This window comes from Dichotomopilus funicola, assembly GCF_033296635.1.
Source record: "Dichotomopilus funicola strain CBS 141.50 unplaced genomic scaffold C8A04scaffold_28, whole genome shotgun sequence".
NCBI lineage: Eukaryota > Fungi > Ascomycota > Sordariomycetes > Sordariales > Chaetomiaceae > Dichotomopilus > Dichotomopilus funicola.
In genome coordinates this window covers 120,512-134,019 of record NW_026944049.1, presented here as the reverse complement: position 1 = coordinate 134,019, position 13,508 = coordinate 120,512, and the positions used below count along the sequence as shown (strand labels likewise).

Genomic DNA, 13,508 nt, shown 5'->3' with positions numbered 1-13,508 from the left:
GCGTCTCGGAACCGCAACCACCATTACCAACCTTCACGCGAATGGGACTCCAATCGTTCCTCATTGGGATCCCGGCCTGTGCCAGCGGGTTGCCATGGACGCGTCTCACCAACTGAGAAGTTATTCGTCGCTCATCTCTCAACGCAGATTGCCAGAAGGCAGTGAAGCTGGTATTTCTGCGTTTAACCAAAGCCGGTTACCAGCATATCGGCACTTGGATCAATATCATAAGCTCTTTGTTTTGTTTTATATACATCTGCGGCTTTTGATTTCGACTTGCTCTGTTTTCTTTCGACTGTTTTCCTTGTCGTGTTTCCCCTCTTCGAATTTGTCACTGCCTTTGTGAGCCTTTTTCCTTTTCGGGGTTTCAGAAACCCGGACGGAGTTGGAGCCTGGACAAGTGGGGACCGGGATGATCGGGTTGAGTCACCGGGCAAGTCGGAGCGGGGTGAGCGGGGCCGGCCAAGGGAGAGGTTCCGTCCGACACAAAAGTGGGGCTCCGGCCGCCGCTTGTCAGACTGGGTTAATCGAGCACAGACCCGGAGGCAATGTCAAGCCGCCGACAACACTGTTGACAAGTCCATTTTCTTCTTGTGGCGTTGGATATTTCTAAACTTTGAACTCAAGCCCCCAGTTTGACAGAGTATGCCTTGCCATATCTTTCTCTGCCCCCGTATTATGCCAATGTCCCGGGGGTTTCACCACGAAAGCCGGGCTTTCGGCGCTTGTTGTCAGACCCAGCGTGTAATTGCGGAGAAGCTGCCGGGGGAGCGGCCTCTCGCCGCGGTCCAGGACTTCAGGCGGCCTCGGTTGCTCAGCCGCTGCTCGACTGCCTCTTCGCCTTCAGCAGGCAGGCGCAGGGCGGCAGGGGGCCTAGAGCCGAACGGTCCCGTTTCTTGGCACGCGGGCAGCTCCTTCTGCAGGACTGCAACCAATGCAAACTGCGGTTCTGCCTGACCAAACCCGTTTTTGTTTGCGATCCACTGGCAACGCAAATCCATCCAATATCCTTGAGGAAAAATATCGGAAATATGGGCTGCTCTGAAGGAAAACCCCCTCTGCTGCCTGGGAGAGAGATGCCGTTCCCCAAACGGGCCATGGTGTTGTTACCCAGCTCTGTCCGGCCCAAAGAATGAAAGAGAAAGAGAATGAGTTCCTGGATTCTGACTGCTCCAGACTGGGGGCCTGCGGCCCCGCGCAGCCTCATCATGCAAGGATTGATGCGACCAGGCTTGCCCACGTCACCCCGCCAGGCTTTCTGCGCCAGTCCTATCGATTCATATACCGGCCGGTGCTGGCGCCTGGTATGGGTCTGATTCCGAAGATAAAGAGTCGTGTGCGCTTCGGCTTGCACTTGCATTCTTTTTATTTTCTAGCTCTTTAAATTTCAAAAACACGAACATCCCTTTACCGATCCTTTGGTTTTGTTTTCTCGCCCCGGTGCCGCTCTGGACCGTACCCAGCCGCTCTAAACTGCTTCCCCCGTAACCCGATATTTGATAACCGATTTCTTCTCCCATCTGGCCCGAACCCAGGTCAGCAGCCCATCAGCCCACCCCCACCTTTCCCTAACACCACCAACCAACCCAGGCGCCATGGCACGAACAAAGGCCACGGCGCGCAAGAGTTCAAACAAGAACGGCGCCGGGAAAGATGCTAAGCCAAATCCTGATGGGATCGAGATCCGGACTATCAACGGCAAAAAAGTCACATTTAGGCGGGGAATCATGGTCCCCGAGTCAGAGACGAAGACTAACGGCGATGCTAATTCCGACGAAGAGAGCGGGAGCGATGAGGATGAGGATAGCGGGGAGGAAGAAGGGGAGGAGGGCGCGCAAACAAACGGCGATGACAAGGATGAGGCCAAGACAAATGGAGAGACCAAAGTTAATGGTGAAACCAACGGTGAAGCCAACGGTGAAGCCGGTGAGCCGGAGGACTTGACCATGAAGTGCGAGATCAAGCACCTCGACAAGCGGTATGACGATGACGACGAGACGTACTTTTGCGAGCGCAAGACCGAGGTCCAGAAGCCGAAGCAAAAGGACTGGTGGCGCATGTTTGCGTTCTGCCTCGTCCGCGTCTACGACTCTGATGGCGAGCTGGAGGACACCACGCTCTACGTCAACCCGCAGCCATTACGCCAGCTGCTCTTCGACATTATCGGTGCCTATCCCGGCGACCCAATCGATGTGGACGACGTCAAAATCGCCGCGCCATACCACTCGCTCTTCTACTATCGCAAGCAGCTTGAGGAGGAAGGCGCCAAGCGTTTCGCTGATGACACCGAGTCCCTTGACCAGCTCAAGCTTCTCAGTAACTGGATCAACACCCACTTTGAGCTCGACATCGCTGCTTACGACCGGTGCGTCACGCAAGGGCAAAAGGTGATCCACTACGACCGACTCTGGACTCTGTTCCCCCCCGGAACTATCGCGTACTGCAAGCTGCTCTCGCAAAACCGCGCTTTCCGCGTCAACGACGCCTACTATGATAATAACGAGGTCAACCCGGGTCTCACCTTGCAAAGTGAATTCATCGACTTCGATGGCGACCGCCTGGGTACGCGAATTCTCGAGCTGGGCGTGCCCAAATTTTCCGGCACCCGTGAGCTCAACGACCTCAACATCGTGCCAATCGACCTGCTTGGCGACGCTGCGGACGTGCGTGAGGAATTGCTCGCGCGGGGCCGCAGATTCGAGGGCTACATTGGCCAGCACTACCTCGCATACGACGGGATTGCGATTAAGAAGACACCTGAAGGGTACGCGCGATTTACGGTCAACGGGCGAGTCATGATTGATTGCAAGACAGCGCACCGGCTGGAGCCGAACACGGCGTTCTTTGTCAAGAGCCTGACCAACGAGCCATCCAAGATGGAGCGCAGCCGGAAGCGGGCACAGGCAGACCTGACGTTTGCCGGGGCGGACGGCAAGAAAAAGTTCGACAAGCTGTCGGATGACAATGCGATGCTGACCAACGCAACGGTGCGCGGCTACTCGTTCACCACGAAGCAGTTCCTCGAGTTCTTCGTGGAGGACCTAGCAGAGATAGAGTGGAACAGCAAATGCTTTGATGAGCTGGTGCTGGACCCGGCGATCAAGAAGACGGTACAGGCGCTGGTGTCGATGCACTCCCAGAAACGTGAGAGTTTTGACGACATCGTCAAGGGGAAGGGCATGGGGCTGGTGTGTGTGCTGCACGGCCCGCCGGGCGTGGGCAAGACGTTGACGGCAGAGTGTGTGGCCGAGTTTGTCAAACGCCCGTTATACATGGTGTCGTCTGGTGATCGTAAGTTGACCTCCACGAACTAAGTAACATATCAACAGATACTAACACAATTACCTTATAGTCGGGACTTGCAGCGCTGATCTGGACCGCAACCTGACCCGAATTATGGACATGACCGCCACATGGCGCGCCGTTCTGCTTGTCGACGAAGCCGATGTCTTCCTCGAGCGGCGTTCGCTGCACGACCTCCACCGCAACGCCATGGTCAGCGTCTTCTTGCGGGTGCTCGAGTACTACTCGGGCATTCTCTTCCTCACCACCAATCGTGTAACCACGTTCGACGATGCCTTCAAGTCCCGTATCCACATTCCCATCCGCTACACGGATCTATCCATCGAGTCACGGCGGCAGATCTGGCGTAACTTTTGCGGCATGGTTCCCGGTGGTGTGGATATCGATGAGAAGGGTCTGAGCCAGCTGGCCGAGACGGATCTCAATGGGCGGCAGATCAAGAATGCCATTAAGGCGGCCGAGAGCTTGGCGGCGTTTGATGGAGCCAAGCTGGACCTGAAGCAGTTGCTGCAGATTACCAAGATCCAGGCCATGTTTGAGAGCGATTTGACCAGCTTGAGCGGGGTAGATTACACGGCGCCCGGGTCTAGCCGCAAGGATGCGGATAGCCGGAACATGTTCCTCTGATTTATTATTCACCCTTATTGTTTCTGCGCCTCCATATATTATTTTCATGACTTCTTTTTTCTGTTGACATCTTTCTCTCATTTACTCAGCCTTTTCCTCAGGCCATGGTTCAGAGGTTACTCAGGACGTGTTACGGGGTTTTCAATCATTCCGGTTTTAGGCACACCGTTAGGAGCACAATGGGGTTAAGGAAGATTAGGTAGCACAAATTCAGCTTGATACATTCACCTCTCCGTCACCTTTAAACTGTGAAGCCAAAAGCAAGACATTTTCATAAGCAGCGCGGCCCAGCAACTTCTAGCTAGTTAATTACCCAAATCCCGTGAAACCCCCCCAGTGAATCCCCCTGGATGCCCCCAGTAAAATCCCCCAACGCAAACAAACAACCCAAAATTCAAAAATTCAAAACCTCCTATTCCCCGTCGACAACGGATCATACAACCACGCTCCCTCTGGGTAGTCCCTCTCGCCCACTTCATACCTCAACTCCCCATAAAACGGCCTCTCCCTACTCGTACTATCGCGCAAAGTCACTGGTGGTTCGCGGCGGCGAGGCAGTGACGAGCTCCTACGCCTGCTTGACTCCCGACGAGGGTAACTTGTGGAATAGGTAGGAGTACCGTATGCGCCTCCCCCACTGGGTCGGTCGTATAGCGTTGTGGGTGGGTCGTACAACAGCGAGCTGCCACCGTAGGTGTGACTACCGGTTGGGGGGTTGTAGTATCCCGTGGCGTAGGTTGGGGTGGTCGGTGGTTGGTAGGTGTATGGCCTTGTGCTTCCGAGATGGGTTGTTGAGATTGGGTCTCGGCTTCGGCTTCGGCCGCGATGGTATGGGCGCGGGGTTGTAGGGGAGCGGTACTCGCGGTCACGATCGCGGCCGCGGGAGACAGATCTAGCACGGGATCCATAATATGATGGTGTTTGGTTGTGGAGTGGAGCGTAGTAGCTTGACGAATGCCGAGTGCCGAATGTATCGTGTGGGTAGGTCTCTCGGGTTGAGCTACGACATGGCCTGTCTGGATCGAGTGTGTAGAGATTCCGCGTCGAACTACGATAGGCTTCGGAATCTCGGAGGTATGGATGCCGGACAAAGTCGTAGAGTTGGCTGGTGTTGTCGGAGGGCGGGGGAGGATTAAGTAAACCCGCGGATGGATGGGGAGTTGAAGGACGCGGGGGCGGAGGGAGAGAAAAGGTGGTGGATGGGACGTCGGAGGACCAGCGCACTGAGGGCGGCCGACGGTACTTGTTGGAAGGCATGGTGTGGGTGAATATAGGGGACTGTTAAGAGTACTGGGAGTGTTGGAGAGAGAAGAGGAGTGGGAGTGACGGCTAGGTGGGCATGATATTTATAGCTGGAGGCCGAGAGAACAGTGCTCTGGTTAGAAAGGGGCCCCATTGAAGCAGAACCATGTGCACGTCACTCAAAGAACGAGGTCTCACGGAAATAGTTGAATCCGATATCCCATAAAGGCTAAGCAGCCCTAACCCAGGAATTACAGCTGCGAGCGAGTAGATGATGTGGCAGCTAGAACGATATGGTAATTAAGATTAAACACCCGGACTTTCTGCAGTGTGGATAGATTGATGGGCGCTTATTAACGCTGGTGCACGCACGCCGTCTACGAAATCACCAAGGGGAATAGCCCAACAGGGCGGAACGAGGGTTAAAATAGTGTGCTTTTGCTAATTGTTTTGGGGCGTAAAACATCGCTACGGCTACCTAAAATCTACGTAGCTTATGGGGTTCTCTCTCTAATTACAAGGCAACAGGTCTTGAGAACGCAGAAAAGGGACGGCTGAAGTCAAAGACCATATCGTAACAAGCACCCCTAGAGCCAAAGACTCCACTTGAATGTCGCTACCGTGACCTGTCATCCGTAGACCGGCGGTCGAAAAAGGACCTCACAACGGGCTCCGACCTGTTGGCTGGGGCCACCGGCGCCACCCAGCGGGTAGGCTTTGTGCTCTGGCCACCTGCACCAGAGCTTCCAACATTCAACCGTCCGCTGTTCAAAGAACCTCCTCCGACGAACCCGGCCATTGGCGCCTCGCCAAGAACCATGCTATATCTGCCTCGCTGCAGTGTGCTTTGTGATACGTCTGAAGCATGGCCCGACGGCCGTAGAGACGTGGAGCTAGAGAGCAGCGGGCTCCGTGAGATTGAAGACGCGGAGCCCGGGAACAGTGGGCCGTTCAACAAAGAAGTCGATGTTGGCGTACTAGCCGACACGACTTCTGGATCCGATGTGAAAGTGGGACCGGGGGTATAGCTCGAGGTAGAAGTGTAGCTGGGGGTATAGCTTGATGTAGAAGTAGCGGAGTAGCTAGAGAAGTAGCTGGGGGTGTAGCTTGATGTAGAAGTGTAGCTAGGGGTATAGTCGGAAGGCCGCGAGCCGGAGCTCCCGCTTCGGTACACAGTTCCAAACCTAGAGATGCTGGTCGCGGGTGAGCTGGAATACGTTGAGGTGCTGCCCAGGTAGCCGGTGGTAGAGGTCCGGCGACTAGAAGAGTAAGGAGAGGAGAAGGCTCCCCGCCATGGCGCTGGGCGGTTCGTATGATCACGTTCAGACATGACTGTGGTGTCGGGTGTGAGCAGCAGTGTGAGGAGTAGTGATCAGGAACTGGGGGTAGCCGGCATGATTGTTGAGCGACCGATAGGCCCTAGGGGATATTATCGAGATATTGTGCAGGTGGGAACGAGGTTGGAAATGTTATGGTTTTTATACTTGGTGAAAGGCTTTATATAGAAGTAACTGCTACTCTTAATCATTACTCTATGACTCCTTTCCAGTTGTGCCGACTGTGATAATTAGAGGTAACCAAGAACACGTTTCCAGATTCACCAATTACTTCATTGCACCTTGCAACATATAATCAGATCGAAGAAATAGGTGAAACAAAGGGTAACATGGGGCGCTTTTGCTAATTATTTTGGGGCATAAAACATCCCTACAGCTAGCTAAAATCTATGTAGCTTGTGGGATCTTGTCTAATAATCAGGCGACGGGGGCCGAGAATACTCAAAGGGCCTCGAGTCAAAGACTCCATTATAACGTCGCGATTGTGGCTCGTTAGGCGTAGGCCCAAGTTCGAACAAGGCGGTTCCAACAGGGTCCAAATGTGTCGGTTAAACCCACATAACTGTTAGATGCCCTGCCTTGACCACCTGCACGAAAGCCTCCAAAGTGCAACCGTCCGCTGTTCAAGGAGCCTGCCCCGGCAAACCGGGTCGTTACTGCCTGACCAGGCGTCATGCCAAATCCGGAGCTGTTCCGCCTGGTGGGATTAGAACTAGGGAACAGTGTGCTGCTGCTCGAAATCGAAGCCGTGGTTGGCATCGACTCTGACGTGCAAGTGTAACTGGGGCTGTAGCTGGGAGTGTAGCTCGACGTGGACGCAGTGGCGTAGTTACGGCGGTAGCTAGGAGTGTACTTCGACGTGGAAGTAGTAGCGTAGTCGGGGCGGCAGCCGGGGGTGTAGCTCGACGTAGCAGAGGAGGTATAGCTGGGAGTGTAGCTGGGCGTGTATTCGAAAGACCGCGAACGGGAGTGCCCGGTTTGGTACCCAGCTCCAAGTCTGGTAGACAAGCTGGTCGTCAGTACGGTGGCATACGACGAGATGCTGCTGGTGTAGCTGGTCGGGATGGTGCGTAGCGAAGCGCGAGTTATCAGGGGATTAAGCGGGTAATTTCGGTGGCCAGAGGGACTGGTAAAGGAGAGCTCTCCATGCCATGACGTTGGGCGATTGGTATAATATGGCCTATGATCACGCCCAGACATTACGAAGACCTTAAGAGTGGGCAGTGGTAGGAGGAGTCACGACCAGTAATAGTGGGGTAGCCGACGTGATTGTTTAGCGACTAAGAAGCCGTGAGAAATATAATCGAGTTGGGGGCTAGCTTGGACTGTTATGGTTTTACATCACGTCCAGGGCTTTATATAGAAGTAATTAACCCTCTATGACTCCTTGCCAAAAGTGAAAATGGTGGTTACAGGGTGTAACAAGGAGAGCATCTCTCGATTCGCCAGTACCATCATTGCGCCTTGCAACACGTAATCAGGTAGATTAAAGCTCTCATGCGCCTCTAACCAATGCATCTACTGATGATGGTGTTGTTGGCTGCAATGGTCCAGCATGATTAACACGGCAAGTAGCCCGTAGCAGAGGCATGACCTCGGCCTCCCTGAACACAAAGGCGGCTGCTAGTTGGTGCAACATCTTTTCCAGGTTGTTCCGGCAGACTGTGACCAAGGTACATGGCACTGAGTCAAAAGTTCGGGGACAAAGGGCACAAGGCACCACGCCAGCCTGACTGGGTATCTAGAACATCATGTTCGTGGAGTGGGAGATGCTTGCAGTTTCCGCCACGAATGAGGCATCGGCTATAGGGGCTCCAATGGTTCAAGGCGACCCTGTACCTGTGCTTGGTTGTTGACTTCATTTTTGGATCCCTTGTTCGCTACTCATTCTTCCCACCTGCTCACCTTCTAGAATCCAAGAACCACCTGTGACTCCGTTTTTGTGCAGCAATTGCTATACAGTGCGTGTGATAGCTATATTCTAGGAGAATCACAAGTTTAGGCAGTAAACACATGTTCGCCAGCACAACAAACCCTCAATGAGAGGCTCGTCTGTGGTGTTGATGGCGGTTTGGCTTGTGAACAACAAAACAACCCATCCAATGTGTTGTTCTTTGGTGTGCTAAGGATTCCCCCTCTCTCTTATGATGAAATTATACTGAATCCATGGGTATAAATACCATGGCCCAACCCGCTCTCTACCCCAGACCATTTCCCGCACCACTTCTCTTCCCTAGCTCGATCACACAGTGAACCTTTAACGCACAGCCTGATCAGCCTACCGTGAAATTCATACCACCATTCACGACTAGCTCAGTTCACATCCTTTACCTTCTTCACCTGCATAAACCATGCCCGGGCGGACCTACAGCAGCTCGCCGCCGTACAGCCGTCGAAGCCGCTCCCGCAGCCGCACTCCCACGCTCATTTCAGTCCCTGTAGTCGATTCCGCCACCAGCACCGCGCTGTATTCCACCGCACCAGCATCGCAATCCACCTCCCCTCCTTTCAACCCAGGGTATAATAATATGTACTCTAGGTCACCAACTTCCGGCAGCTGGACGCGGAGCACAGCTGGGCCTAGTGGCTATACTTCGGGAGGTCTCACGGGTACTTATGGGGGTGCTTCCACAGGTGGCTACAGCTACACCAGCAGGGCTGGCGCGCTTCGGCCGCGCGTCCACCTCTCTGGGGGTCCCACGGGCACTCGGGCCGACGATTACCCTGCTCGCTCCAGCTCTAGCACCACATACGGCTCAGGTACCACATACGGCTCAGGCACCACCACCTACGACTCGGGCAGCAGCCTATACCCCAGCTCTAGCACCACATATGGCTCGGGCATCGGGGGGTACTCTAGCTCTAGCTCCACCTACGGTTCGACTACCTCGACCCCCTCGCCAACCACTGGTCCATTTTCCAGCTCTAGCGCCACATTCGGCTTTGCCACCGGTCTATTATATCCTAGCTCTAGCAGCACATATGGCTCGGGCACCGGTTTATACTCCAGCTCTGGCACAACGTACGGCTCAACTACCTCGACCGCCTTTCCAAGCACCAGTCCATTCTCCAGCTCAGGCACTACATATAGTTCGATGTCCTCGGCCACCCTTCCGGGCGATAGATCTCTTTTTGGAGGAGGGGGCTCGGGTTCTTCCACTTATGGAAGCGGGACGGGAGGATATACGGGTAGTGGGAGCGGGGGATATACGGGTAGCGGGACGAGATATTCTTCTAGCGGCAGCCGGCGGTATTAGCCGTTTTATCATATGCGTTGCAGAGCAACAGCATGCCCAGCACCGAGCTTTCAGCGCGGACTTCCAACACTGAGATCCCAGCTCTAAATTTCCAACACCAACTTTCCAACACTAAGTTCCCGGAACTTGGTTTCGGGAACCAGATTTCAACCTAACTTAGAAGCATTGCTCATTCCTTACTTTCTCAACCTTAATTTTTCGATGAAAGGGTGGAGTTTTGCGCGTAATTGTTTAACATAGGCCTTTACGGGCACTACAAGGGTGTGTTGTGTGGATGAAATTTATAATTATAGAATATCTGATGACTCTTTGACTCAAGGGACCCGAAAGTACAACACGCACACCGGTGTGTTTGAAAATGGGCTGCAAATAACACAGGAAATATTGCTGCATTCAACTCGGATCAAAGGTGCTTTAACGCCGAGTAACTCGCACTCGCTAAGGCTGAGAAGGCATTGTGACATTCCTCCTACGTTCAATAATGATGAATCAACTCAGCTACTTACCGCGTAGAGACATATTTCTCTAGTAATTTTTTCTCTGATGTGTAGTACCTAACCCACTACTACTCCGTGTAAAATCATAATAATCCCAGCATATTCACTGCTCGCCATGCCTTCCGTAACGAGCCTAATACTGGTCAAGAAAATAAGACCCCTATAACATCCAATGCCGGTCTTGAATCGATTCACCATGAACTTTAAAGTCAGTTGAGAGAAATATCGTAGGAGCATAACCATTTGTTTGGTCATTGGGGTGACATTCATTATTACTGTGCATCCCTCGCGATCCGGTTTATTCGAAGAAATCTGGGGTCTGTGTTCTAAATACGGAGTAATTAGTAGGCTTTTATAGGCGAGCCTGTGAAAAGGGCATACGAACAACTACGAGTTCAGGGGTAAAGCAAACAACCCAAGCTCAACTGCAGATTCGTTCTTTGAACATTGACGGAGTACAGTTTCATTGTTCATGAACTTGGCCTGATCCCTGGGTATGATGTTATGCTTTTCTAGTTTTCCCGATATGTTTTTTGAACAGGGTCGACTACCTCTAGTAAACATTGAGTTGATGTTTGGCGCCTCAGATGCGCCACAGTTTGGAATCATTTTGCTGAGCCCCGCGATTTGTCATCCTGCAGTGACCGACGTCACAGCCCGGGACGATGATCTACAATTTGGAATTGCTCTTCCCTAATTCCGTTGTTAGCATGTTTAGCTGTCTAAATTCATAGTATTAATACCGCCCATAATCTCGAGTGCTTTCGAATTTCAAGACCGACAGCATTTTCATTGCAAAAGCAATTCGCAAGCCAGCTCTCTTCTGGCGCAATACCTAAGAACAACCCCGCTAAAGCCCACTGCAATCAACCCGCCAACCTGCAACCCCACCAATTTTCGCAACTGACACCTTCTCGTCCAAACAAAGCCCCCTTACCTGCCTAGATCCCCTTGCTGTCAATGACCTCTCTCCTCAGCCGCATCTTCCGCCCCTTTACCACCACCACAATGAGCTCCTCCGTGGCCGCGGCGCCCGTGACCATCCCTCAGGGCGCCGAGCAAGCAACTGTGGCCGCCGGCTGCTTCTGGGGCGTCGAGCACTTGTACCGAAAGCATTTCGCCGACAAGGGTCTGTACGATGCGCGCGTGGGCTACATTGGCGGAGACGCGGAGAACCCGTCATACCGCGCGGTGTGCAGTGGGAATACGGGGCGTACGTACATTCCAAAATCTCCCAGAGGGGAACTCTGAAGCAAACGGGCTAACTCGAACATCTTGAACTAACTAGACGCCGAGGCCACCCTCCTCATCTACGATCCCACCCGCCTTTCTTACACCACTCTCCTCGAGTTCTTTTACCGCATGCACGATCCCACCACTCTCAACCAGCAAGGCCCCGACCGCGGTACGCAGTACCGTAGCGGTATCTTCTACCACTCGCCCGAACAAGAAGCGATCGCGCGGGACATCACCAAGCGGGCCGCGGAGCAGTGGTGGACGGCAGGGAAGGGGGCGGGAGACAAGATCGTCACAGAGATATTGCCGGCTAAGGAATGGTGGGACGCGGAGAATTACCATCAGAAGTATCTGATCAACAACCCGTCGGGTTATGAGTGCCCGAGTCATTTTTTGAGGTCATTTCCGGAGTTGAAGTAGAGTGTCGGAGGGCGACAATGTGAGGATCACCATTTACTTGTATGTATGCTGCGATATGTGAAGGTTCACATAACGCAGAAATTTGACTAAGACATCGAAGAAGTTGGTAGAAAGGGCAGTGTTTACTTGTGTTTTTTTGTTTCTTTTTCTGCGGCTACACCACACTGGCTACCTAATACAGGAGGGAGAATATCCACGGCATCCGCCGGGAACATCGAGGCGCCCGTAAAACAAAGAAAAAGCACCGAGTAGAGAGGTGGTGGTTTATGTACGCCCCTTCGAGGGACTTAGCCCCTAATTACCCGCTCTAGCCATCCCATCTTCCTTCCTTCGGGGTATCTTATCCTCACAACCCCTTCTGCCCAACAACTCGCCTCCTATGCTTGCTTCCCATTTACCTCCTCCGGTTCTGCTGCATCATGAGAATCTGCACCATGCGCACGAAAATGTTGAGGAAGTCGAGCTCCAAGCTGATACTCTCATTGACGGGGTCCTCCTTGATGATGCCCCGCTCCGCCGCACGCGCGTGATGCAACACCTTCTGCACATCGTACAACGTGAAGCCGCCAAACACGGCCAGACCACCGTAGAGCCACAGGCTCTCGGTCACCGCGAGGGTCCGCACAGCCGTAGCGGGGAGCACCAGCGGTGCAAAGCCCGAGACCGCGACGATGGCCGCACCGGCAAGGAGGGGCCCGCCAATGTACAGGTATTTGTCTTGCTTGGCAGTTGCGCCGACGAACGAGATGCTGCCCATCATCGCGAGGGTGTAGAGGCCCGCGCGGGCAAGAAGGGCGGGCGGTGCCATGGTCATCAGCGGGGCAACGAGGGCGGCTTGGGTGGCGTTGAAGACGGCCCACGAGGCATACTTGGGAACGTAGCTGGGAGAAAAAAAGTCAGTAAATGTGCTTTGCCTTACCATCTGGCGCTCGGGAGGAAATGAACTCACTTCTCAGGGTCGATCGCCCGCGTCAACATCATGCTGCCGATGCTCAAAGCGATGCCACCGATGCCGACCACCCATGGGTTGGTCACCATCAAGCGGTAAACAAAACCGCTTTGGATCATCTGGTAGGCACTCAGGCCAATGATGCCAATACCCAGGCCGGTGTGCGTGAAGGTCCGGTTGAGGTAGGACCGCTCAAACGCCGGCATCCCGCCATCTTCGCGGGTTTCGCGGTTGAACATCAGGTTGACAGTGACGAGAGTGCCGCCAAAAATGGCACCGCCGACCAGCAGCTTTCGGTAAAGCTGCTGGCGCCGGGTCGCTGGGTCGACGTAGATCTCATATTGTGTTTGGTACCCGCGTGCGGGGCCGCGAAGGCGGGCGAGGATGTTGGACGAGGTTTTGGCCGTCGGGCGCTGGGCAAGGGCGGCTGTCCTCGCAGTGAAGAAACTGTTCTTGGCGGCGGATTGGTGGAATGCGCGCGCAAGTTGCGGCGCCTTGGTCGCAAGACGGCCGGGGCCTGCGCGGATCGCAAGTGTGAACATCGTGGAATTTGCTCAATCTATGGCGAAAGGATGTGCGACGATGTTCGATCGAGGGCGGCTAGGAGGGGTTGTGGTGGTTTTGAGATTGAAGGCTGCTT

General features: G+C 53.8%; 6 protein-coding genes across 6 annotated transcripts; 3 read left to right on the top strand and 3 right to left on the bottom strand.

The window, feature by feature from the left end:
* Positions 1 to 1,727: 1,727 nt before the first annotated feature.
* On the top strand, positions 1,728 to 3,930 carry C8A04DRAFT_11857 (uncharacterized protein; the record flags this gene model as incomplete). Its single annotated transcript, XM_062777122.1, has 2 exons — positions 1,728 to 3,240; positions 3,353 to 3,930. 2 exons carry the CDS (start codon positions 1,728 to 1,730, stop codon positions 3,928 to 3,930), a joined length of 2,091 nt encoding a protein of 696 aa, XP_062637329.1.
* A 402-nt stretch (positions 3,931 to 4,332) lies between these two features.
* On the bottom strand, positions 4,333 to 5,187 carry C8A04DRAFT_28300 (uncharacterized protein; the record flags this gene model as incomplete). Its single annotated transcript, XM_062780595.1, has 1 exon — positions 4,333 to 5,187. The coding sequence occupies one exon, from the start codon at positions 5,185 to 5,187 to the stop codon at positions 4,333 to 4,335; it is 855 nt and encodes a 284-aa protein (XP_062637328.1).
* A 601-nt stretch (positions 5,188 to 5,788) lies between these two features.
* Positions 5,789 to 7,709, bottom strand: C8A04DRAFT_28299 (uncharacterized protein; the record flags this gene model as incomplete). Its single annotated transcript, XM_062780594.1, has 2 exons — positions 5,789 to 6,504; positions 7,175 to 7,709. 2 exons carry the CDS (start codon positions 7,707 to 7,709, stop codon positions 5,789 to 5,791), a joined length of 1,251 nt encoding a protein of 416 aa, XP_062637327.1.
* A 1,151-nt stretch (positions 7,710 to 8,860) lies between these two features.
* Positions 8,861 to 9,766, top strand: C8A04DRAFT_28298 (uncharacterized protein; the record flags this gene model as incomplete). Its single annotated transcript, XM_062780593.1, has 1 exon — positions 8,861 to 9,766. The coding sequence occupies one exon, from the start codon at positions 8,861 to 8,863 to the stop codon at positions 9,764 to 9,766; it is 906 nt and encodes a 301-aa protein (XP_062637326.1).
* Positions 9,767 to 11,223: 1,457 nt separating this feature from the next.
* Positions 11,224 to 11,919, top strand: C8A04DRAFT_36996 (peptide methionine sulfoxide reductase; the record flags this gene model as incomplete). Its single annotated transcript, XM_062783729.1, has 2 exons — positions 11,224 to 11,476; positions 11,552 to 11,919. The coding sequence occupies 2 exons, from the start codon at positions 11,224 to 11,226 to the stop codon at positions 11,917 to 11,919; spliced, it is 621 nt and encodes a 206-aa protein (XP_062637325.1).
* Positions 11,920 to 12,313: 394 nt separating this feature from the next.
* C8A04DRAFT_36995 (inhibitor of apoptosis-promoting Bax1-domain-containing protein) lies at positions 12,314 to 13,410 on the bottom strand (the record flags this gene model as incomplete). Its single annotated transcript, XM_062783728.1, has 2 exons — positions 12,314 to 12,800; positions 12,869 to 13,410. The coding sequence occupies 2 exons, from the start codon at positions 13,408 to 13,410 to the stop codon at positions 12,314 to 12,316; spliced, it is 1,029 nt and encodes a 342-aa protein (XP_062637324.1).
* Between the last annotated feature and the right edge of the window lie 98 nt (positions 13,411 to 13,508).